The sequence below is a fragment of the Rhinoderma darwinii genome, chromosome 7, assembly GCF_050947455.1.
Source record: "Rhinoderma darwinii isolate aRhiDar2 chromosome 7, aRhiDar2.hap1, whole genome shotgun sequence".
NCBI classification, from domain to species: domain Eukaryota; kingdom Metazoa; phylum Chordata; class Amphibia; order Anura; family Rhinodermatidae; genus Rhinoderma; species Rhinoderma darwinii.
This window is the reverse complement of record NC_134693.1, coordinates 86,270,054-86,293,847: the sequence shown is the minus strand read 5'-3', so window position 1 is coordinate 86,293,847 and position 23,794 is coordinate 86,270,054. Positions and strand designations below refer to the sequence as shown.

At 47.5% G+C, this 23,794-nt stretch overlaps 1 protein-coding gene across 2 annotated transcripts in view; it reads right to left on the bottom strand.

Moving 5' to 3' along the window:
- Nucleotides 1-23,322, bottom strand: part of LOC142657999 (ER lumen protein-retaining receptor 3) — a 105,528-nt gene extending 82,206 nt beyond the window's left edge. The window contains exons 1-2 of one of the 2 annotated variants that reach the window (XM_075833633.1): nt 22,866-22,954; nt 11,816-11,908 (exon numbers count right to left, since the gene is read on the bottom strand). In XM_075833633.1, coding sequence (XP_075689748.1) covers nt 11,816-11,891 — 76 coding nt within the window. In that variant the 5' untranslated portion in view covers nt 11,892-11,908; nt 22,866-22,954. Of the gene's footprint in view, nt 1-11,815; nt 11,909-22,865 lie in introns of both variants that reach the window. The other variant, XM_075833632.1, reaches the window with a different exon arrangement.
- Between the last annotated feature and the right edge of the window lie 472 nt (nt 23,323-23,794).

Below are 23,794 nucleotides of genomic sequence, written 5' to 3'. Positions count from 1 at the left end.
CAGGCCTGAAGAGGAAGTAATCCAAGAAGACCAGTAGCCTAGTAGGTGCAGAAACTGTGTTAACAGAGAAGTTCTTTTAAAATATAGGGTGAGAATAGCGGAGTTAGGGCCTGTTCACATTAACGTTGGCTTTCTGTTCCGGGGTTCCATCGGAGGTTTCCGTCGGGTGAACCCCGCAACGGAAAGTCAAACTGAAACCACAGCTTCCGTTTCAGTCACCATTGATATCAATGGTGACGGAAACATTGCTAATGGTTTCCGTTCGTCACCATTCTGGCAGGTTTCCGTTTTAACAACGGAATCAATAACGCAGTCAACTGCGCTATTGATTCCGTCGGAAAAACGGAAATCTGCCGCAATGGTGACGAACGGAAACCATTAGCAATGTTTCCGTCACCATTGATATCAATGGTGACTGAAACGGAAGCTGTGGTTTCAGTTTGACTTTCCGTTGCGGGGTTCACCCGACGGAAACCTCAGACGGAACCCCGGAACGGAAAGCCAACGCTGATGTGAACAGGCCCTTAATCAGGTTCAGTTTTCCTATCATATAGAGCTAACTAAATTTGAAAGCGCCTGGAAACCTTGGAGCGAATTTGCTCTAGCCCCGGATTTGACCTGAGCTCCACTTTCCCCTTTTACTTGATTCTGGATGTAGGGTCTATATTTCGATGGATGTCAGCATATAATGTATCGATTTGTCTCCTGTCATACATATGTGTTATATGTAGAACAGAGCTGTTCTTCTGTATATTTTACTTGATTGCATATGAATCCCTGTAATGTATGTGTTACTTTATATTTATACACTACCGTTCAAAAGTTTAGGGTCACTTAGAAATGTCCTTATTTTTGAAAGAAAAGCACAGTTTTTTTCAATGAAGATAACATTAAATTAATCAGAAATACACTCTATACACTGTTAATGTGCTAAATGACTATTCTAGCTGCAAACGTCTGGTTTTTAATGCAATATCTACATAGGTGTATAGAGGCCCATTTCCAGCAACCATCACTCCAGTGTTCTAATGGTACATTGTGTTTCTAACTGTGTTAGAAGGCTAATGGATGATTAGAAAACACTTAAAAACCCTTGTGCAATTATGTTAGCACCGCTGTAAACAGTTTTGCTGTTTAGAGGAGCTATAAAACTGACCTTCCTTTGAGCTAGTTGAGAATCTGGAGCATTACATTTGTGGGTTCGATTAAACTCTCAAAATGGCTAGAAAAAGAGAGCTTTCATGTGAAACTCGACAGTCTATTCTTGTTCTTAGAAATGAAGGCTATTCCATGCGAGAAATTGCCAAGAAACTGAAGATTTCCTACAACAGTGTGTACTACTCCCTTCAGAGGACAGCACAAACAGGCTCTAACCAGAGTAGAAAGAGAAGTGGGAGGCCCCGCTGCACAACTGAGCAACAAGACAAGTACATTAGAGTCTCTAGTTTGAGAAATAGACGCCTCACAGGTCCTCAACTGGCAGCTTCATTAAATAGTACCCGCAAAACGCCAGTGTCAACGTCTACAGTGAAGAGGCGACTCTGGGATGCTGGCCTTCAGGGCAGAGTGGCAAAGAAAAAGCCATATCTGAGACTGGCTAATAAAAGGAAAAGATTAATATGGGCAAAAGCACACAGACATTGGACAGAGGAAGTGTTAGGGATCTGCCAGGTACTACGCCTAGGTATACTCCTGGGATTAATCAATCCACACCTGAGGCCAGACCTGTTCGACTGACACCATCTCCCACCAACCAGGGTGGCAGGCTCAGGAGTGGGAGAGCCTATCGCGGCCTGCTCTGTCGGAGTTAGCTCCGCCCCCTGTCCTTTATTACCTGCCCTGTTCTCTCCCTCAGTGCTTGTAATTCTTCTGGATTCCTGGCCTCACTACTGCTTGCTCCAGCCTGCTTCTGCCGTGCTTCTGCCTTGCTGCAGTTCCGCTTGACCTGCTTTGCTTTGCCCCTGGCTTGCTTCTGTCTCCGTGCCCGCTTGGGTGTACTCACTTCGTCCTGGTCCTGACTGTTCGTTCGCCGCTCCGTTTCCTCGTGGCGTTCCGTGGCTACTGCCCCTTCCCTTGCGTGTTCCCTGTTTGTTTTCCCGTGCACTTAGACAGCGTAGGGACCGCCGCCCAGTTGTACCCCGTCGCCTAGGGCGGGTCGTTGCAAGTAGGCAGGGACAGGGCGGTGGGTAGATTAGGGCTCACTTTCCCATCACCTCCTTCCTGCCATTACATAATTACAAGCCCTTACCTAGTCTACCATTTCTCCTACGCTGACGCTATCATGGACCCCCTTGAGACCCTGACCCAGCAGATGCATGGCCTCTCCCTACAGGTCCAGGCCCTGGCCCAAAGGGTCAACCAGGGTGACGCTGCTTTAGTAGTACCCCTCACCTCACCTCTAGAACCCGACCTCAAGTTACCTGACCGGTTCTCAGGGGACCGTAAGACGTTTCTCTCCTTCCGGGAGAGTTGCAGACTGTATTTCCGCCTAAAGCCCCACTCCTCAGGTTCCGAGAACCAGCGGGTGGGTATCATCATATCCCGACTCCAGGAAGGGCCCTAAGAGTGGGCCTTCTCCTTGGCTCCTGACGCCCCTGAACTTTCCTCTGTTGATCGTTTTTTCTCTGCCCTCAGATTCATTTACGACGAGACTGACAGGACTGCTTTAGCCGAGAGTCAGCTGGTGACCTTACGTCAGGGTAGGAGACCGGTTGAGGAATACTGTTCTGATTTTAGGAAGTGGTGCGTAGCTTCTCAGTGGAACGATCCGGCCCTAAGGTGCCAGTTTAGGTTAGGATTATCTGACGCCCTGAAGGATCTGCTGGTTAGCTACCCCTCGTCTGACTCCCTTGACCAGGTTATGGCCCTAGCAGTACGACTTGACCGACGTCTCAGGGAACGTCAGCTAGAACGCTTCAATGTGCTCCCCTCTGACTTTTCTGCGATCCCCCCCGAGGTCCCGTCTCCTCGCTCCTCCACCGAGGACTCGGAGGTACCTATGCAACTCGGGGCCTCCATGTCCCCTCGACAACGTAGGGAGTTTCGCAGAATGAATGGTCTCTGCTTCTACTGTGGGGACGACAAGCATCTACTGAACACCTGTCCCAGGCGCAAGAATAAGAAGCCGGAAAACCTCCGCGCCTAAGTGATCATCGGGGAGGTCACTTGGGCGCACAGGTATTTCCCGTTAATGTGAAACGCAATAAAATTTTGCTTCCCTTTCAGGTCTCGTTTGCTGGCCGGTCTGCCACGGGCAGTGCTTTCGTGGATTCTGGCTCATCTGCTAATATCATGTCTGTGGAATTTGCTATGTCTCTAAAGATGCCTTGTATTGATTTACCTTATCCTATCCCTGTAGTAGGAATCGACTCAACTCCCCTTGCTAATGGTTATTTTACTCAGCATACTCCTGTTTTTGAACTCCTGGTTGGCTCCATGCATTTGGAGCAGTGCTCTGTACTGGTGATGCAGGGATTATCGTCTGATCTGGTATTAGGTCTTCCCTGGTTGCAGTTGCATAATCCCACGTTTGATTGGAATACTGGGGATCTCACCAAATGGGGTAGTGAATGTCTTATGTCATGTCTTTCTGTTAACTCTATTTCTCCCCGGGAGGAGGTAAACACACTTTCTGAGTTTGTTCAGGACTTCGCCGATGTGTTTTCTAAGGAGGCCTCCGAGGTGTTGCCCCCCCATAGAGATTACGATTGCGCTATCGATTTGGTGCCTGGTGCCAAGCTTCCTAAGGGTAGGATATTTAATCTTTCATGTCCTGAACGTGAAGCTATGAGGGTGTATATCCAAGAATGCCTGGCCAAGGGTTTCATTCGCCCCACGACTTCTCCTGTAGGTGCTGGCTTCTTCTTCGTGGGGAAGAAGGATGGTGGTCTTAGGCCGTGCATTGATTATCGTAACCTGAATAAGGTCACCGTAAGGAACCAGTACCCACTTCCTTTGATTCCGGATCTTTTTAATCAGGTTCAGGGAGCCCAATGGTTTTCTAAGTTCGATCTACGGGGGGCATATAACCTTATCCGCATCAAAGAGGGGGATGAGTGGAAAACTGCGTTCAACACACCCGAGGGTCATTTCGAATACCTGGTCATGCCCTTTGGGTTGTGTAATGCCCCTGCTGTCTTCCAGAATTTTATTAATGAAATCCTGAGAGAGTACCTGGGTAATTTTCTTGTTGTGTACCTTGATGACATACTGGTGTTTTCCAAGGACTGGTCCTCCCACGTGGAGCATGTCAGGAAGGTGCTCCAGGTCCTTCGGGAGAATAATCTGTTTGCTAAGACTGAAAAATGTGTCTTTGGGGTACAGGAGATACCATTTTTAGGGCAAATCCTCACTCCTCATGAATTCCGCATGGACCCTGCCAAGGTTCAGGCTGTGGCGGAATGGGTCCAACCTGCCTCCCTTAAGGCGTTACAGTGTTTTTTAGGGTTCGCCAACTATTACAGGAGATTTATTGCCAACTTCTCGGTCGTCGCTAAGCCTCTTACGGACCTTACCCGCAAGGGTGCTGATGTCCTCCATTGGCCCCCTGAGGCCGTCCAGGCCTTTGAGACCCTCAAGAAGTGCTTTATCTCGGCCCCCGTGCTGATTCAGCCCAACCAAGAGGAGCCATTTATTGTGGAGGTTGACACATCCGAGGTGGGAGTGGGGGCCGTCTTGTCCCAGGGTACCAGCTCCCTCACCCATCTCCGCCCCTGTGCTTACTTCTCTAGGAAGTTTTCGCCCACGGAGAGTAACTATGATATTGGCAACCGCGAACTTCTAGCCATTAAATGGGCTTTTGAGGAGAGGCGGCACTTCCTGGAGGGGGCCAGACACCAGGTAACGGTCCTTACGGATCACAAGAATCTGGTTTTCCTAGAATCGACCCGGAGGCTTAATCCTAGACAAGCTCGGTGGGCACTATTCTTTACCAGATTTAATTTCTTGGTTACCTATAGGGCTGGGTCCAAGAATATTAAGGCTGATGCTCTGTCACGTAGTTTCATGGCCAATCCTCCTTCCGAGAAGGATCCTGCTTGTATTTTACCCCCTGGTATAATCGTCTCTGCCACGGATTCTGATTTAGCTTCTGATATCGCGGCTGATCAGGGTGCAGCTCCCGGGAACGTCCCTGGGGACAAACTGTTTGTTCCCCTGCAATACCGGCTGAGGGTACTCAGGGAAAACCATGACTCCGCTCTATCTGGTCATCCTGGTATCTTGGGCACCAAACACCTTATTACCAGAAACTATTGGTGGCCTGGGTTGCCTAAAGACGTTAGGGCTTACGTCGCCGCTTGTGAGGTTTGCGCTAGTTCCAAAACCCCTAGGTCCCGACCTGCGGGCCTACTACGTTCCTTGCCCATTCCCCAGAGACCTTGAACCCATATCTCCATGGATTTTATCACCGATTTGCCTCCATCTCAGGGCAAGTCGGTGGTGTGGGTGGTAGTCGACCGCTTCAGCAAGATGTGCCACTTTGTGCCCCTTAAGAAGCTACCTAACGCCAAGACGTTAGCTTCTTTGTTTGTGAAACACATCCTGCGTCTCCATGGGGCCCCAGTCAATATAGTTTCTGACAGAGGGGTACAATTTGTTTCCTTATTTTGGAGAGCTTTTTGTAAAAAGTTGGAGATTGATCTGTCCTTCTCCTCCGCCTTCCATCCCGAAACTAATGGCCAAACGGAGAGGACTAACCAATCCCTGGAACAATATTTAAGGTGTTTCATCTCTGACTGTCAATTCGATTGGGTCTCATTCCTTCCCCTTGCTGAATTTTCCCTGAATAACCGGGTCAGTAACTCGTCAGAGGTCTCCCCGTTTTTCTGTAATTTCGGGTTTAACCCAAGGTTCTCCTCCGTCTCCCCTGGTTGTTCCAATAATCCTGAGGCAGAGGATGTTCATCAGGAACTGTGCACTGTCTGGGCCCAGGTTCAGAAGAACCTAGAGGCGTCCCAGAGCGCACAAAAGATTCAGGCGGATAGTAGACGTTCTGCTAACCCCCGGTTTGTCGTCTGGGATTTGGTCTGGTTGTCGTCCAGGAACTTGCGCCTTAAGGTCCCGTCCAGGAAGTTTGCTCCCCGATTTATTGGACCTTATAAGATCATTGAAGTCCTCAACCCGGTATCCTTCCGTCTGGAGCTCCCCCCATCCTTTCGCATACATGACGTCTTCCATGCCTCCCTCCTTAAACGCTGCTCCCCGTCCTGGTCCCCCTCGAGGATATCTCCTGTTCCCGTTCTCACCCCTGAGGGGGTGGAATTCGAGGTGGCCAAGATTATGGACAGTAGGATGGTCCAGGGCTCCCTCCAGTACCTGGTCCATTGGAGAGGATACGGGCCGGAGGAGAGGACTTGGGTACCTGCCCGTGATGTTCACGCTGGGGTATTGATCAGGAGGTTCCACCTTCTCTTCCCCACTAAACCGGGTCCTCTTAGTAAGGGTCCGGTGGCCCCTCATAAAAGGGGGAGTACTGTTAGGGATCTGCCAGGTACTACGCCTAGGTATACTCCTGGGATTAATCAATCCACACCTGAGGCCAGACCTGTTCGACTGACACCATCTCCCACCAACCAGGGTGGCAGGCTCAGGAGTGGGAGAGCCTATCGCGGCCTGCTCTGTCGGAGTTAGCTCCACCCCCTGTCCTTTATTACCTGCCCTGTTCTCTCCCTCAGTGCTTGTAATTCTTCTGGATTCCTGGCCTCACTACTGCTTGCTCCAGCCTGCTTCTGCCTTGTTGCAGTTCCGCTTGACCTGCTTTGCCCCTGGCTTGCTTCTGTCTCCGTGCCCGCTTGGGTGTACTCACTTCGTCCTGGTCCTGACTGTTCGTTCGCCGCTCCGTTTCCTCGTGGCGTTCCGTGGCTACTGCCCCTTCCCTTGCATGTTCCCTGTTTGTTTTCCCGTGCACTTAGACAGCGTAGGGACCGCCGCCCAGTTGTACCCCGTCGCCTAGGGCGGGTCGTTGCAAGTAGGCAGGGACAGGGCGGTGGGTAGATTAGGGCTCACTTTCCCATCACCTCCTTCCTGCCATTACAGGAAGATTGGAAAAAAGTGTTATGACAGACGAATCGAAGTTTGAGGTGTTTGGATCACACAGAAGAACATTTGTGAGACGCAGAACAACTGAAAAGATGCTGGAAGAGTGCCTGACCCCATCTGTCAAGCATGGTGGAGGTAATGTGATGGTCTGGGGTTGCTTTGGTGCTGGTAAAGTGGGAGATTTGTACAAGGTAAAAGGGATTTTGAATAAGGAAGGCTATCACTCCATTTTGCAACGCCATGCCATACCCTGTGGACAGTGCTTGATTGGAGCCAATTTCATCCTACAACAGGACAATGACCCAAAGCACACCTCCAAATTATGCAAGAACTATTTAGGGAAGAAGTAGGCAGCTGGTATTCTATCTGTAATGGAGTGGCCAGCGCGGTCACCAGATCTCAACCCCATAGAGCAGTTGTGGGAGCAGCTTGACCGTATGGTACGCAAGAAGTGCCCATCCAGCCAATCCAACTTGTGTGAGGGGCTTCTGGAAGCATGGGGTGAAATTTCTCCTGATTACCTCAGCAAATTAACAGCTAGAATGCCAAAGGTCTGCAATGCTGTAATTGCTGCAAATGGGGCATTCTTTGACGAAAGCAAAGTTTGAAGGAGAAAATTATAATTTCAAATAAAAATCAATATTTCTAACCTTGTCAATGTCTTGACTATATTTTCTAGTAATTTTGCAACTCATTTGATAAATATAAGTGTGAGCTTTCATGGAAAACACAAAATTGTCTGGGTGACCCCAAACTTTTGAACGGTAGTGTATGTATTGGGGAGATCCTCATGTTGAGTATCCTTCCTTCTTGGTTTTGTTATTTTACAAAATTCAATAAAAACTGTATTGGGAAAAAAATAAAATATAGGGTGAGATTTATGGTCGGAGGAATAGTGCAGTAGTTGCTCGAGGCAACCAATCAGGGTGTTGCATTTCAAAGGGCCTCTAAAAAATAATTGGTTACTATGGGCAACAACTCTACTTTTCCTTTGCACCTATTTTGATAAATCTTTCACATAGTCTCCAATTAACAAGTTATGGTACATCATAGGACCTTCTCCGATGTGAAAAATAGAGAGCTAGCCAACACATGGTCGCTCTTCATTGAAGTCTTTGAGAGATAAGGAAACAGGAGAGTCAGCTTGCTGCCCTGGCTAATTGAAGGGGTTCAAGAATGGGGACCCCCTGATGATGTCCATATTCCCAATTAGGCATATAAACAGGAGTTATCCTTTTGGGACTTCCTCTTTAAATAGAATTACTGGACAGCTATAATTAGGATGGCTCGTGGTTAACACTTTTGCCCTTCAGGGGAAAAATCTACATGGAATTTGAATGTTCTCGCTGTTTGTGTGAAGGTTTCCTCCCACAATCCAAAAAATACTGATAGGTTAAATAGCTTCCTACTGGCCTAGTGAATGTGCACATCTGCTACAGAAGTGTCCTTACTTACCGGTCCTCTTACCTCAGCATATTCTGAGATGTGTGGCGCGAGATGACCAGCTTTGAAAAAAAACATGATTTCCTGATACCCGGTCATGTGATGTCTATGCTATGTGTCTGCGTGTGGCCAACCAGTGGTTTTGATTTGCGTTAAAGCCTGTCAAGTGTTTTGCTAGCATGTCAAAATATTGTATGGAGTTGGATTCATGAGAAATTAGAGTCCTTAACCAAATTCAAGTAAAAAGTAGATGGACACATCTGTATACTATTAGGGACACAGACTGATGTGAAGAAAAGCAATTCGAACACAGTGCTGCAGGAGGTGTTGGTGTTATATCAGCAATGGGAAAGAAATAAAAAAGGAAACTGAATTAAAAATACTTCTAAATAACGTGTCTGGCTTTAAAATTTAGTATGGGGGATCATGACTAAGGAGAATGCAGGGATTGTCTATGTGAACTTTGTGCACATATAAAGACAGAGCTATATCCATATAAATAAATGTCACCTTTAAGTGACAGTATTATTCATGACTCATCACAATATTTCCTCTGCGCAGAGAAAGTTTAAACAAGATTAGCTAGGCGAAACGTGTCGAGGTGGTCCGTGAGGTGACTTCCCCCATTATCTCACCATGTCTACCACAGATAATTCATCTATTTAATATTTATTATGGTCTGCTACTCTAGGGCTTTATTCTAGATACATAGCCTTTTTTATGGTGTGCCTCAATATACAAATTACTTATTGAGCACTATTGCCATGTTGTGATTTTTTGGCGTAAACTAACTTTTATCTAATTGTATTTGCTAATAAAGAGTAGGGTTGCAGGCACTGAAGACAGAACATGGCGGACGCACTGTAAAACACCCCCATGCTCTGTCTTCAGTGCCGGCACCGCTGCTCATTAGTACAGCGCCGGCCGTATCACCTTATACTGACCGCGTGCACACTTGTTGTCAGGAGCGGGGCAGCCACGCATCGGAGATCTGAGAAATCTCTCATCTCCGTCGTTATTCCCCTGAATGCTGCGATCAAAGCTGCCGCAGCATTCAAGGGGTAATTGAGAAGGGGGTGGGGTCCTTTGGAACGCGTCACGGGGAATACCTGTGATGCGATCGAGGGACATACTATATATGGGCAGACAGCCCAGGGTCCATTGAAGGACCCCAGGGCTGTCTGACCATATTTCCTGTTGTTAGGGCATACTTCGGTATGTCCTAACAACTGCCTGTGTACTATCGGTACACAGGCTAATGTGCTGGCATATAGATATATGCCAGTACATTACAGTTTAAAAATAAAATGTACAAGAAGCATAAAGTAATGTGCTGGCATATAGATATATGGCAGTACATTAAAGTTTAAAAATAAAATGTACAAGAAGCATAAAGTAATGTTAAATAAAAAACACAAAACACTTTTTTTATGATAAACATTAAAATAAGTCTCAATACATAAAATATACAGATATTCGGTATTGTCGCGACCGTAATAAATTTATAGCGTCATTCATGATGTTTACGCTGTTATAAAATAAAAACTGCTTTCTTTCACTTATTAATGTGAGGCACGAGGTATTAGGAATTTTGAACCTCCATGTGCCTGACATTAATAGTAATTAACTCCATCATGTACCTCACACATTAACCCAATGTTGTCCATTATGACTGAGGTACATGATGGGGTTAATCACTATTAATGAGAGGCACATGGAGATTAAAAATTCATAATACCTTGTGCCTCACATCAGAAAATGGAAGAACTTTTTTTTATTATTATTGTTGGCAAAAGTATCGTTTTGGTATCGAGTAATGGAATGGAAAAACGGCGTTCTGTTCCAATGGGCCGTTTTTTGACGAGGCTGTTTTGAAAAACGGACGTGAGACGGCTGCAACATGTCACTTCTTCAGCTGTTTTTGGAGCCGTTTTTCCATAGACTCTATAGAAAAAAACGACGCCAAAAATGCGAGTGCTTAAAAAAGTCTGAAAATCAGGAGCTGGTGTCCCTTGAAAATAGCTCCGTATTTTCAGACGTTTTTATTTTGTGTGTGCACATACCCTAAGGCGGGATTCACACGAGCATGTTCGGTCCATTTAGGACGGAACGTATTTCGGCCGCACGTCCCGAACCGAACACACTGCAGGGAGCCGGGCTCCTAGCATCATAGTTATGTACGACGCTAGGAGTCCCTGCCTCTCTCCGTGGTACTACTGTCCCGTACTGAAAACATGATTACAGTACGGGACAGTTGTCCCGCAGCGAGGCAGGGACTCCTGGCGTCGTACATAACTATGATGGTAGGAGCCCGGCTCCCTGCAGTGTGTTCGGACCGGGACTTGCGGCCGAAATACGTTCCGTCCTTTACAAACCGAACATGCTCGTGTGAATCCAGCCTAACTGTGAAGCCTGGATAATGTAGGTTTAGCAGTTTGGAGTAGATATTATGCTGAATGTAATCCTAGCAAAATCTTTATAATGTCCCACTCCTGCCTCTCTGTAAATGCATGTGCTAGAAAATATATTTCAGCACATACACTATATGGACAAAAGTATTGGGACACACATTTTAATCATTGAATTCAGGTGTTTTATTCCGTCCCATTGCTAACCGAGCACTTAGCCATGTAGTCGCCTTTACAAACATTTGTGAAGGAATGGGTCGTTCTAAAGAGGGCACTGAATTCGAGAGGTACTTTCATAGGATTACACCATTGTAACAAGTCAGTTCCTGAAATTTCTTCCCTCCTAGATATTCACCGATCAACTGTGAGTGGTATTTCTGTAAAGTAAAAGCATTTAGCAACCACAGTAACTCAGCCATGTAGTGGCAGATCACGTAAAGTTACAGAATCGGGTTGCTAAGTGCTGAGGCGCATAGTGCAAAAAAGTTGCCAACACTCTGCTGACTCAATATATACAGCGTTCCAAACCTCCTCCCGCATTAACATCGGGAGCTTCATGACATGGGGGCCAAGTAGCTGCATGCAATCCTTACATCACAAAGCACAATACCAAGCGTCGGATGGAGAAGTGTAAAGCACGTCACCACTGGACTCTGGATCAGTGGAAACGTGTTTTGTGGAGTGACTAATCACCCTTCTCTATCTGGCAGTCTGATGGAAGAGTCTGGCGAATTACCTGCCTGACTGGATTGTACCAACTGTAAAGTTTGGTGGAGGAGGTATAATGTTATGGGATTGTTTTTCAGGGTTTGGCCTAGGCCCCTTAGTTCCAGGGGAGGGAAATCTTAAAGAAGTTTTCCTAGTTAAAATGTGTATGTGTTAATGATTGTAATTTATGACTGTAAATACATTTGTAATATACTTACATTTTCCATATTGGCCCCGTTTCCAAAAGCTGCCGTGGGGTATTTGACGGGTGACGTCACTCTCTGGCCGCTGCATTGATCTTCAATTCCCTTCTGGGTATACGACACGAACAAAAAAGCAAAAAGCACGGTGCCACATAGTGCAGGTCAATTGGGTTTGGGTGAGATACTGATCGTAGTCTATTATGCTCACCCAGGTAGTGCTTGGATAAGGTGATGAGAAAATCCGCAAATGCTGCTGCAGGGATCCAAACCAGTAAACCAAATGGTCACCGCTTGTTAGAATATGCAGAGGTAGTGGGAAAAGGGAGGATCCCGTAAGGCGCTGCTGCATGGCTGTTAGTAGAATTCAACAGTGGTAGACGGAGTAATAAGAAGAAATATGTTTATTATAAAACAATAATGGCTACGCGTTTCAACGCTGTACCAGCGTCTTCCTCAGGCCGTTAAAGTTACATACAAAAAGGGGTTACTTATATGTCAGCGGAAATTTGAGTACACAGGAAGGAAAAGCGGCTGAAAGGGGAAAGGTCAAAGAGTGACCGTGACGTCAAGAATAACATCTGTGCCAAATTTTTTTTTAAAACAAGTTAATTCCTATAAAAAACTAAAAGAAAGGAAGACAATCAGTATTACCCTATAAAAAGCTACATACATACAATTGTGAGAAAATGCATCTATCAAACGTGGTTTCAAAATCGACGGAGGGGATCAATAGGACTCACATTTTAATCTATATAAACAAATATTATTAGTAAAAACACATTTAAAGAGGCTCTGTCACCAGATTTTGCAACCCCTATCTGCTATTGCAGCAGATAGGCGCTGCAATGTAGATTACAGTAACGTTTTTATTTTTAAAAAACGAGCATTTTTGGCCAAGTTATGACCATTTTTGTATTTATGCAAATGAGGCTTGCAAAAGTACAACTGGGCGTGTTGAAAAGTAAAAGTACAACTGGGCGTGTATTATGTGCGTACATCAGGGCGTGTTTACTACTTTTACTAGCTGGGCGTTGTGTATAGAAGTATCATCCACTTCTCTTCAGAACGCCCAGCTTCTGGCAGTGCAGACACAGCCGTGTTCTCGAGAGATCACGCTGTGACGTCACTTCCCCAGGTCCTGCATCGTGTCAGACGAGCGAGGACACATCGTCACCAGAGGCTACAGATGATTCTGCAGCAGCATCGGCGTTTGCAGGTAAATCGATGTAGCTACTTACCTGCAAACGCTGATGCTGCTGCAGAATCAACTGTAGCCTCTGGTGCCGACACGATGCAGGACCTGTGAGTGACGTCACAGATCTGCACTGCCAGAAGCTGGGCGTTCTGAAGAGAAGTGGATGATACTTCTCATCAGAACGCCCAGCTAGTAAAAGTAGTAAACACGCCCCGATGTACGCACATAATACACGCCCAGTTGTACTTTTACTTTTCAACACGCCCAGTTGTACTTTTGCAAGCCTCATTTGCATAAATACAAAAATGGCCATAACTTGGCCAAAAATGCTCGTTTTTTAAAAATAAAAACGTTACTGTAATCTACATTGCAGCGCCGATCTGCTGCAATAGCAGATAGGGGTTGCAAAATCTGGTGACAGAGCCTCTTTAAGATATATAAAAAAAATACAAACGGCTGCTGTGGTTGCCTAGACTACAGAGACGCTTATCAACGTCATTTAAATTTCCTAGCAACCAGCGATATTGTGCCTCTTATGCTTAACATCCGTTTGTATGTTACCATCATTCATAGTAATTTTATCCTTCTCCAATAATAAAAAACCTTCTCATTTACTCAATATGCTCTATTGATATCAGTGACAAAGACGCTCTCTTATATTGCCCCAATAATTCCGTAATTAGCGACATTACGCTCTCCCTTCCTAAACATCTATTTATCTGTTTTCATTACATACTTAATAATAGTCCTCTCCTTCTAATAAGTAACAGGCACTCTATACCACGGGCTGCTGTGGTTGCCTAGACTACAGAGACGCTTATCAGTGTCATTTGAATTACCTAGTAACCAGTGATATTGCGCTTCTTACTCTTAACATCCATTTATATGTTACCATCATTCATAGTAATTTTATCCTTTTTCAACAATAAAAAACCTTCCTTCTCACTTAAAGAGGCTCTGTCACCAGATTTTCAAATCCCTATCTCCTATTGCAGGTGATCGGCGCTGCAATGTAGATAACAGTAACGTTTTTCTTTTTCAAAAACGAGCATTTTTGGCCAAGTTATGAGCATTTTTATATTTATGCAAATGAGCCTTTCTTATGGACAACTGGGCGTTTTTAATCTTATTTCCAACTGGGCGTGTATTGTGTTCGTTACATCTGGGTGTGTTTACTTGCAGCTGAACATGTGCTTGGATCAGCTGTTTAAAGAGGCTCCGTCACCAGATTTTCAAACCCCTATCTCGTATTGCAGTAGATTACAGTAACGTTTTTTTTTTTTCAAAAACTTTAAAGTTAAGTCCAAGTGGGCGTGTATTGTGTGTGTACATCTGGGCGCTTTTACTTGTTTTACTAGCTGGTAAAACAAGTAAACTCACCTAGATGTAACGAACACAATACACGCCCAGTTGTCCATAAGAAAGGCTCATTTGCATAAATATAAAAATGCTCATAACTTGGCCAAAAATGCTCGTTTTTTAAAAATAAAAACGTTACTGCTATCTACATTGCAGCGCCGATCACCTGCAATAGGAGATAGGGAGTTGAAAATCTGGTGACAGAGCCTCTTTAATATGCTCTACTGATATCAGTGACAAAGACGCTCACCTGTATTGCCCCAAGAATTCGGCAACTAGCGACATAACCCTGTACCTTTTTAACATCTGTTTATATGTTTGCATTACATACTTAGTGATTTATCATGTTTTACATTACATTCCCAAAATTTTTTTTTATATATCTTAAATGTGTTTTTACTAATAATATTTGTTTATATAGATTCAAATGTGAGTCCTATTGATCCCCTCCGTCGATCTTTGAAACCACGTTTGATAGATGCATTTTCTCACAATTGTATGTATGTAACTTTTTATAGGGTAATACTGATGGTCTTCCTTTCTTTTAGTTTTTTATAGGAATTAACTTGTTTAAAAAAAATTTTGGGCACAGATGTTATTCTTGACGTCACGGTCACTCTTTGACCTTTCCCCTTTCGGTCGCTTTTCCTTCCTGTGTACTCAAATTTCCGCTGATATATAAGTAACCCCTTTTTGTATGTAACTTTAACGGCCTGAGGAAGACGCTGGTACAGCGTTGAAACGCGTAGCCATTATTGTTTTATAATAAACATATATTTCTTCTTATTACACCGTCTACCACTGTTGAATTCTACTAATAGCCACGCAGCAGCGCCTTACGGGATCCTCCCTTTTCCCACTACCTCTGGGTATACAACACGTCACTTGTGACGTGCCGTGTATGGGCTGTTCTGTTGTACAGTCTGTAACGCACATGCGCGGTCACTGCTGTTCTCGACAGAACAGCAGGGACCGCGCATGCACGTTACTGGCTGTACAACGCGCATACGCAGTCCCTGCTGTTCTCTCGAGAACAGCAGGGACCACGCATGCACATTACGGGCTGTACAGCAGAACATCCATACCTCCCAATTTTTGAATTCGGAAAAGAGGAGCATTTTAAGCCACGCCCTAACCACGGCCAATATCCCGCATAAACACATCAAATCACGGCCAGACCCTTCTGCAAATAACGCGCGCACATTCTCACTGCAGATCTCTAGACTGTCTAGATATTACAGATATTATGGAACCGGTTATATCGTCTTTGTGTTACTTTTCCTATCTTGGGTATAATATTTGCTCATCACGGCAGCAGCAGCTGCAGGACAAACCAAAAGGCTGAGAACAATGAAAGTCAAGAGGGAGACCCTGTGGTGGATGACTTTTCAATTGACAGGTAGCAGAGTTACATGATGGGGATTTTTTTTTCCTGTTGTGTAACTCTGCTACCGGTCAATGGAAAAATCATCCACCAGAGCCCCCCTGTAGATTGCTCCACACACAGCCCCCCTGTACATAGCGCCAGACACAGCCCTCCTGTAGATAGCTCCACACACGTCCCCCTGTAGATAGCTCCACACACATCCCCCTGTAGATATCTCCATACACAGCCCCTCTGTAGATAGCACCACACACAGCCCCCGTCAGACATAGCCCCCTGTAGATAGTTCCACACACATCCCCCTGTAGATATCTCCATACACAGCCCCCCTGTAGATAGCACCACACACAGCCCCCGTCAGACATAGCCCCCTGTAGATAGTTCCACACACAGCCCCATGTAGATAGCGCCACACACAGCCCCCCTGTAGATAGTGCCACACACAGCCCCTCTGTTCATAGCGTCGGATACAGCCCCCCTGTAGTGCCACACAGCCCCCTGTAGATAGCGCCAGACACAGCCCCCCTGTAGATAGCGCCAGACACAGCCCCCCTGTACATAGCGTCAGATACAGCGCCCTGTAGATAGCGCCACACACAGCCCCTTGTAAATAGCGCCACACAGCCCCCCTGTAGACAGCTCCACACACAGCACCCCTGTAAATAGCTCCACACACAGCACCCCTGTAGATAGCTCCACACACAGCTCCCCAGTAGATAGCTCCACACACAGCCCCCAGTAGATAGCTCCACACACAGTCCCCCTGTAGGTGCCACATTGCCGCCAGAGCGGTAGAGGTAGGCTTTATTCACACGACAGAGTCCGAGAGTCGGCTGATAAAAATGTCAGTTTTTCCCGGCTGTTTTGTATCCGTTCCGATTCTGTTCCGGGCCGTTTTGACGTTTTTAACGGCCGATTTTGACATCCGTTTTTTTCCCTGTCTGTTTTAAAATCGGATGAATTTTATTTAAATTTGTTGCCACACACAGCCCTCTGTAGACAATGCCACAGTCCCCCTGGTATGTAATGCCACCCAGGCCCCTGGTAGGTAATGCCACCCAGCCCCCTGTAGGTAATGCCACCCAGCCCCCTGCAGGTAATGTCACCCAGCCCCCTGTAGGTAATACCATCCAGCCCCCCCCCCCTTTCCAGTAGAAGTCACTGACTTCAATGTTCATATATTGACAGTATAGTCACTCGGGGATTCCGCTTCACGAGTAACGTCACTGTGTCCATATATGGACAATGTAGTTACTCACTTCTCCTGTAGCGGAATCCCCGGCCACAGGGTCTGGGATTCCGCTTTAGACGTGAGTGACGTCGCTGTGTTCATATATGGACAGTGTAGTCACTCACTTCTCCTGTAGCGGAATCCCCGGCCACAGGGTCGGGGATTCCGCTTCAGAAGTGAGTGACGTGTAGTCACTCACTTCTCCTGTAGCGGAATCCCCAATCCCCGGCCGGGGATTGGGGATTCCGACTCCTACAGGGAGCAAAAAAAGACCCTCCTCCAATGCACTCTGCACTGTGAGGACAAGGAGAGCGCGAGCGACGGAAGACATGGCCGTCACTCGGGACACGTCACTCAACGTCAGAAGGCAGGAGTCTTGCAGCGGCGTTCTCACTGGTGTCGATGCCGGCCCGGGAGTGATCTAGTCCAGTCACCTGACAGGTCAGGTGACTGGACTGGTCTGCTCACAGGCCGGCAGCGATCCCAGTGAGAACACCGCCGCAAAACTCCTGCCTTCTTCTGATCGCTGCTGCAGTCAGCAGCGATCAGCCGTTCTGATGCAGACCGCCCGGGACGGCGGTGAGAAACCAGGACTGTCTCGCCGGATCCGGGACGGTTGGGACAGTGGCGTAACTACCGCGGTAGCAGCAGTAGCGGCTGCTACGGGGCCCGGGGCTTGAGGGGGCCCGGTGGCGCCGCTAGCAGCCGTTATGGCTACTACAGCGGTAGCGTCGCTACTGTGGGGCCCGCGACGCCGAGACTTACACAGGCCCTCTCATGCCTGTAGGTGTCGCTAGCACCGGAGGGGGCCCCAGTGCTAGCGGCAGCCAAATACATGTATTAGCACTGAATGGCCGGGCATGTTCCGTGCCTGACCATCCAGTGCCTTACAATGACACTGATTGGCTAGCGGCGCGATGACATCATCGCGCCGCTTCCATGCTTAGAAGGTGCTGATTGGCGGGGCAAGTCATTCTGCCCCGCCAATCAGCGTCATTGGAGGACGCTCGTTCAGCTCCTGCAGACATGCTCAGAAGAGAGCATGTCTGCATCGCCAGTGAACAGCGTGGGAACCGGAGAATGTGAGTATGTCAAGTTTTTGTTTTTTCCCCCTCATAAAAATGTGAATGGCATTATCTATAGTGGGGGGGGGTCATCTTTATGTGGGCTATTATATATAGGGTTCTATATGTGGGGCAGTAGCTACAGGGGGGTCTATATGTGGGGCAGTAGCTACAGGGGGGGTCTATATGTGGGGGTGTGGGCCACTATATACAGGGGGCTCTATATGTGGCCCATTATATACAGGGGGCTCTATATGTGGGCCACTATATACAGGGGGGGTCTATATGTTGGCCACTATATACAGGGGGCTCTATATGTGAGCCATTATATACAGGGGGCTCTATATGTGGGCCACTATATACAGGGGGGGGTCTATATGTGGGCCACTATATACAGGAGGGTCTATATGTGGGCCACTATATACAGGGGTGGGTTACCTGTGGGGCACTAGCAACAGGGTGGCTATATGTAGTGCACAGTCTACAGGGGTGGGCTATATGTGGGACACTATATACAGGGGGAGCTATATGTGAGACACTATGTACAGAGGTGGGCTATACGTGGAGCAAGAACTATAGGGGAAGCTATATGTAGGGCAGCACCGTGGCTCAGTGGTTAGCACTATTGCCTTGCAGCTCTGGAGTCCATATGTGGGCACTATCTATAGGGGCTTCTATGTAGGTCACTATCTACAGGGGCCACGTTGTGTGTTTGTGACAGTTATATTTAGATGTGTTGAGAATTTTAACTTTGTTTACAGGTGCAGAAATGTTTTAAAAGTGAGAAGCTGAAGACATCTGAACGGAAAACTGCAGAAATGGGTCATGGCCGGTAGAAATCCATCATAGATGTCTGAACCGGAGGGAGAAGAAAAGAACTAGAATCTGAGACGTCACCGGTGAGTCACTTAATGTAAATGTTTATTCTGCCTCTAATCAGTAATGTAGTCACTGTATGATCTGCAGCGAGATGATGGTGATAGGATTTTTTTTGTGAAACCGCATCTCCCAGCATATCCTTATCATTGTTCAGGCCATGCTGGGAGCTGTAGTTTTACGCCGTACAAACCTATACGCAGTGGCGTAACTACCGCTATAGCAGCCGTAGCGACTTCTACAGGGCCTGCAGCATGAGGGGGCCCGTGCCACCCGCCGGCACGGCCCCCTCCCATGGCAGCAGGCTCCGCTAGCAGCCGCTATGGCTGCTACAGCACGACGCCACTGAAGGGGTTGTTCCTACATAAGACATGTATCCCCTAATCACAGGATAGGGGATACATGTGTGATCGCTGGCAGCGATGAGGAGAACGGGGGACCGAAAGTCCCCCCTAAGTTCTCCATGACAAACCTCGGACTTCCGGGGTCTGTGTCGGCAGCTCCGTAGAAATGAATGGAGCGCCGGTCGCGCTTGTGCGCATGCGTGACTAGCGCTCCTTTCATTTTTATTGAACTGCGCAGACGCCGGAAGTCCGAGGTTAGTCATGGAGAACTTCGGGGGACTTTCGGTCCCCCATTCTCCTTATCGCTGCCAGCGATCACACATGTATCCCCTATCCTGTGGATAGGGGATGCATGTCTTTTGTAGGACAAACTATAGGCCGTTTTTTTTGGAGGGGGGGGTACATTGCGTTATCTACAGAGGGGTTCTGTATGGCATTTTCTAAAGGGGGGGCTGTATGGCATTCTCTATAGGGGGGACTGTATGGCGTTATCTACAGGGGGGCTGTATGGCGTTATCTACAGAGGGGGTCTGTATGGCGTTATCTACAGGGGGGCTGTATGGCGTTATCTGCAGGGGGCTGTGTATGGTGCTATCTATAGGGGGGCGCTGTGTGGTGGAATCTATAGGGAGGCACTATCTACAAAGGGGGGGGGGGGTTGCGTGATACCCAGCAGAGGGGGGGCCCTAGTCAAAAGTTTGCTATGGGGCCCAGTCTTTCCTAGTTACACCCCTGGGTTGGGAGGTATGGAACAGCCCATACACGTCACGTCACAAGTGACATATCGTATACCCGGAAGAGAATTGAAGATCAACACAGCGACCAGAGAGCGACGTCACCCCTTCAAGTACCCCACGGCAGAATCTGAAAATGGGGCCAATTTGGAAAATGTAAGTATATTACAAATGTATTTACATTCATAAATTACAAGCATTAACACATACACATTTTAACTCGGAAAACCCCTTTAATGCTTCAGCATACCAAGATATTTTGGACAATTGTATGCTTCCAACTTTGTGGGACGACTACAGCCTACTCTAGGTAACCACAGAAGCCATCATGCATGTCCTGTTGAATAGGAATGCTTTCAGTTCTACAGGAATACAATGAGAAGCAGTAGTCAAGAAAAGTTTGAGATAAGGCCTTATTCAGACAGCCGTGTTCAGTACGTGAGATACACGGACCAAACACTATTCAGGGACATGGGCTCTTAGCTTCATAGTTATCTATGATTCTAGGAGTCCCTGCCTCCCCGCAGAAATACTGTCCCGTACTGAAAATATGATTACAGTATGGGACAGTATTCCCGTGTAGAGGCAGGGACTAGGGGACGGGCTGGGCAGGGGGCATGTGCCCCCATGGGCCGGTCCCCTAGTAAAAGTTTAGGGCCACAGCCGCCAGTTGCTGCAGTGGCAGAAATACCACTATAGGGCCCGAGGAATGAGGGAGCCCGTGCTGCCCGGCATATAACATAACTCATGCCAAGTGGCACCGCTAGCGACTACCACATTCAATTGTATTTGCTTCCTCAGGACGCAGATACAATTAAATACTATGGCGGAGCAGCTCCCAGCTCCGCCATTCACTAGGCTACAGGCCACCTTAGACCTGAAGCCTATAAGACACTGGGACAAAATCCCTGTGCAGGCCGGCGTGATAACGTCACTGGATCACACCGGTCTACGCAAGGGTCCCGTCTCGGCGTCTCGAGGTTGTGAAGCAGCTCCAGCCGTCGTGGGAACGGGGCTAGGTGAGGCACAATCTACAAGGCAGAGGGGGGCTGTGTGTAGCACAATCTACAAGGGGAGGGCTGTGTGTGGCACCATCTACAAGGGGCTGTGTGTGGCACCATCTACAATGGGGGGCTGTGTGTGGCACCATCTACAATGGGGGGCTGTGTGTGGCACCGTCTACAAGAGGGATGTGTGTGGCACCATCTACAAGGAGAGGGGCTGTGTGAGGATCCATCTACAAGAGGGACTCTCAGCCGACTCTCGGACTCTGTCGTGTGAATAAAGCCTACCTCTACCGCTCTGGCGGCAATGTGGCACCTACAGGGGGACTGTGTGTGGAGCTATCTACTGGGGGGCTGTGTGTGGAGCTATCTACTGGGGAGCTGTGTGTGGAGCTATCTACAGGGGTGCTGTGTGTGGAGCTATTTACAGGGGTGCTGTGTGTGGAGCTGTCTACAGGGGGGCTGTGTGGCGCTATTTACAAGGGGCTGTGTGTGGCGCTATCTACAGGGCGCTGTATCTGACGCTATGTACAGGGGGGCTGTGTCTGGCGCTATCTACAGGGGGGCTGTGTCTGGCGCTATCTACAAGGGGCTGTGTGTGGCACCATCTACAATGGGGGGCTGTGTGTGGCACCATCTACAATGGGGGGCTGTGTGTGGCACCGTCTACAAGAGGGATGTGTGTGGCACCATCTACAAGGAGAGGGGCTGTGTGAGGATCCATCTACAAGAGGGGTGGCTATGTGTGGCACCATCTACAAGGAGGGAGCTGTGTGTGACACCATCTACAAGGAGGGGCTGTGTGTGGCACCATCTACAATAGGGAGCTGTGTGTGTGTCAACATCTACAAGCGAAGGCTGTGTGTGGCACCATCTACAAGGAGGGGGGCTGTGTGAGGATCCATCTACAAGGGGGGTGGCTATGTGTGGCACCATCTACAAGGAGGGGACTCTGTGTGGCACCATCTACAAGGAGGGGCTGTGTGTGGCAACATCTACACGTTCACACAGTGCAGTTCTGGTCCAGTGCAGGAGCAGAGACTAAAGAGAGAAGTATAAAGGAAAGACCTCTAGTTCTTTTGGATCCACTCCTGGTTTTGAAAAAGAAACGGCCATGCCAAAATTAAAAATATCATTCATATTAGTAATTTAAATGTGTTTTTTTAATCCAAGATAACATTAAAATAAGCATAAAATATGTAATTTATGTTGCTAAACCAGAGATTAGTGCAGCCAGAGAGAGGCCTTCCCTGTCAAAACTGGTCACATCATGTTTGCCTTCCGTTTGGTCTTTACGTTCATCTGTTCTATCAGAGAAACAGATGAACGGAAAGACAAACTGAAAGCATAGTTTCCATTTGCAATACCATTGATTTCAATGGTATTTTTTTTCTTTCAGCTTCTTTCAATCTGTGTCCGTTTTTTTTAGTGAAACAATAGCGTATTGTGCTACGCTATTCCTTCCGTCAAAAAAACGGAAACCTAGTGGAACGGAGGCAAACTGATACTAACTGAAATAAACTACCATTGAAATCAATGGTATTGCAAACGGAAACGATACTTTATGTTTGTCTTTCCGGTCATCTGTTTCTCCGACGGAACTGATAAACGGAAAGACCAAACGGAAGGCAAACGTGATGTGAACAGGCCCTTAGACCACATTTAAATCACGTTTTTGGCCTATATTTAACGTGTATGGTCGGAAAAGCTCCAGACATATATTTTAAACGTAAGCTGTGTCGCACATCATATAATAGTTCACTGCTGCACAGATCCTGGACTGGAGATCACAGAAAAACTCAATAGAAGCCTTGTACTAATTCACACGGCTGCCCAAAACGTCCCCCTCCCCCGTACATTAACCAGGAACATACCAGCACAGGACTTGGTTTTCCACATTTTCATCAGCAGGAGGATCATCGCTAGTAAATGGGACAGGTCTCCTAAAATTCTAAAAACATTCATCTTTCCAGAATAGAGCAACTTCTACAAAATCTATCAAAATGACTGTACAGGCACTCAAGAAGAAACTTCACACTGCACCCCTGGCATGGCACAGAGCACGGCAGTGAGCGGTCTGCAGCAGCGGCGCCGTCCTGATGCCCAGTGTATGGCTGGCAGAGGGTACCCCGGGAGAGCAGCGCTGTGTGATTCCCCAGCTAGCGGGTGACGTGGCTGCTGTTAGCCTGGACACCGGGGCACTATGTTATGGGAGGTGATGGGGCTGGGAGGAGGAGAGCTGAGGCTGGGAGGCTACGATGTGTTGAGGACGGACGCTTAAAGGGGTTAATGTGAGAATTCGCCGACAGAAACTGCTGTCCCTCCACTCCACTCACACTGCTGCTATGCCACGCACAGCGCGCGTGTGATCAGGAGGCGACGCAAACACAGCTCTTAAAGGGGAAGTTCTCTAAAAAGAAGCGTTGGGGCCCTTGAGTCTGGGTATTGTACACTCCAAAAGATCCCGTGAAGAACCCTTATTCACACGACAGGGTCCGAGTGTCGGCCAATAAAATCGGCCGTTTTGGGCCGTTTTTCCCCTCCGGTTTGCATCCGTGTTGCATCCGTTTCGGGCCGTGTTGCCGTTTTTAAGGGTATGTGCACACACACTAATTACGTCCGTAATTGACGGACGTATTTCGGCCGCAAGTAGTGGACCGAACACAGTGCAGGGAGCCGGGCTCCTAGCATCATACTTATGTACGATGCTAGGAGTCCCTGCCTCGCTGCAGGACCACTGTCCCGTACTGAAAACATGATTACAGTACGGGACAGTTGTCCTGCAGAGAGGCAGGGACTCCTA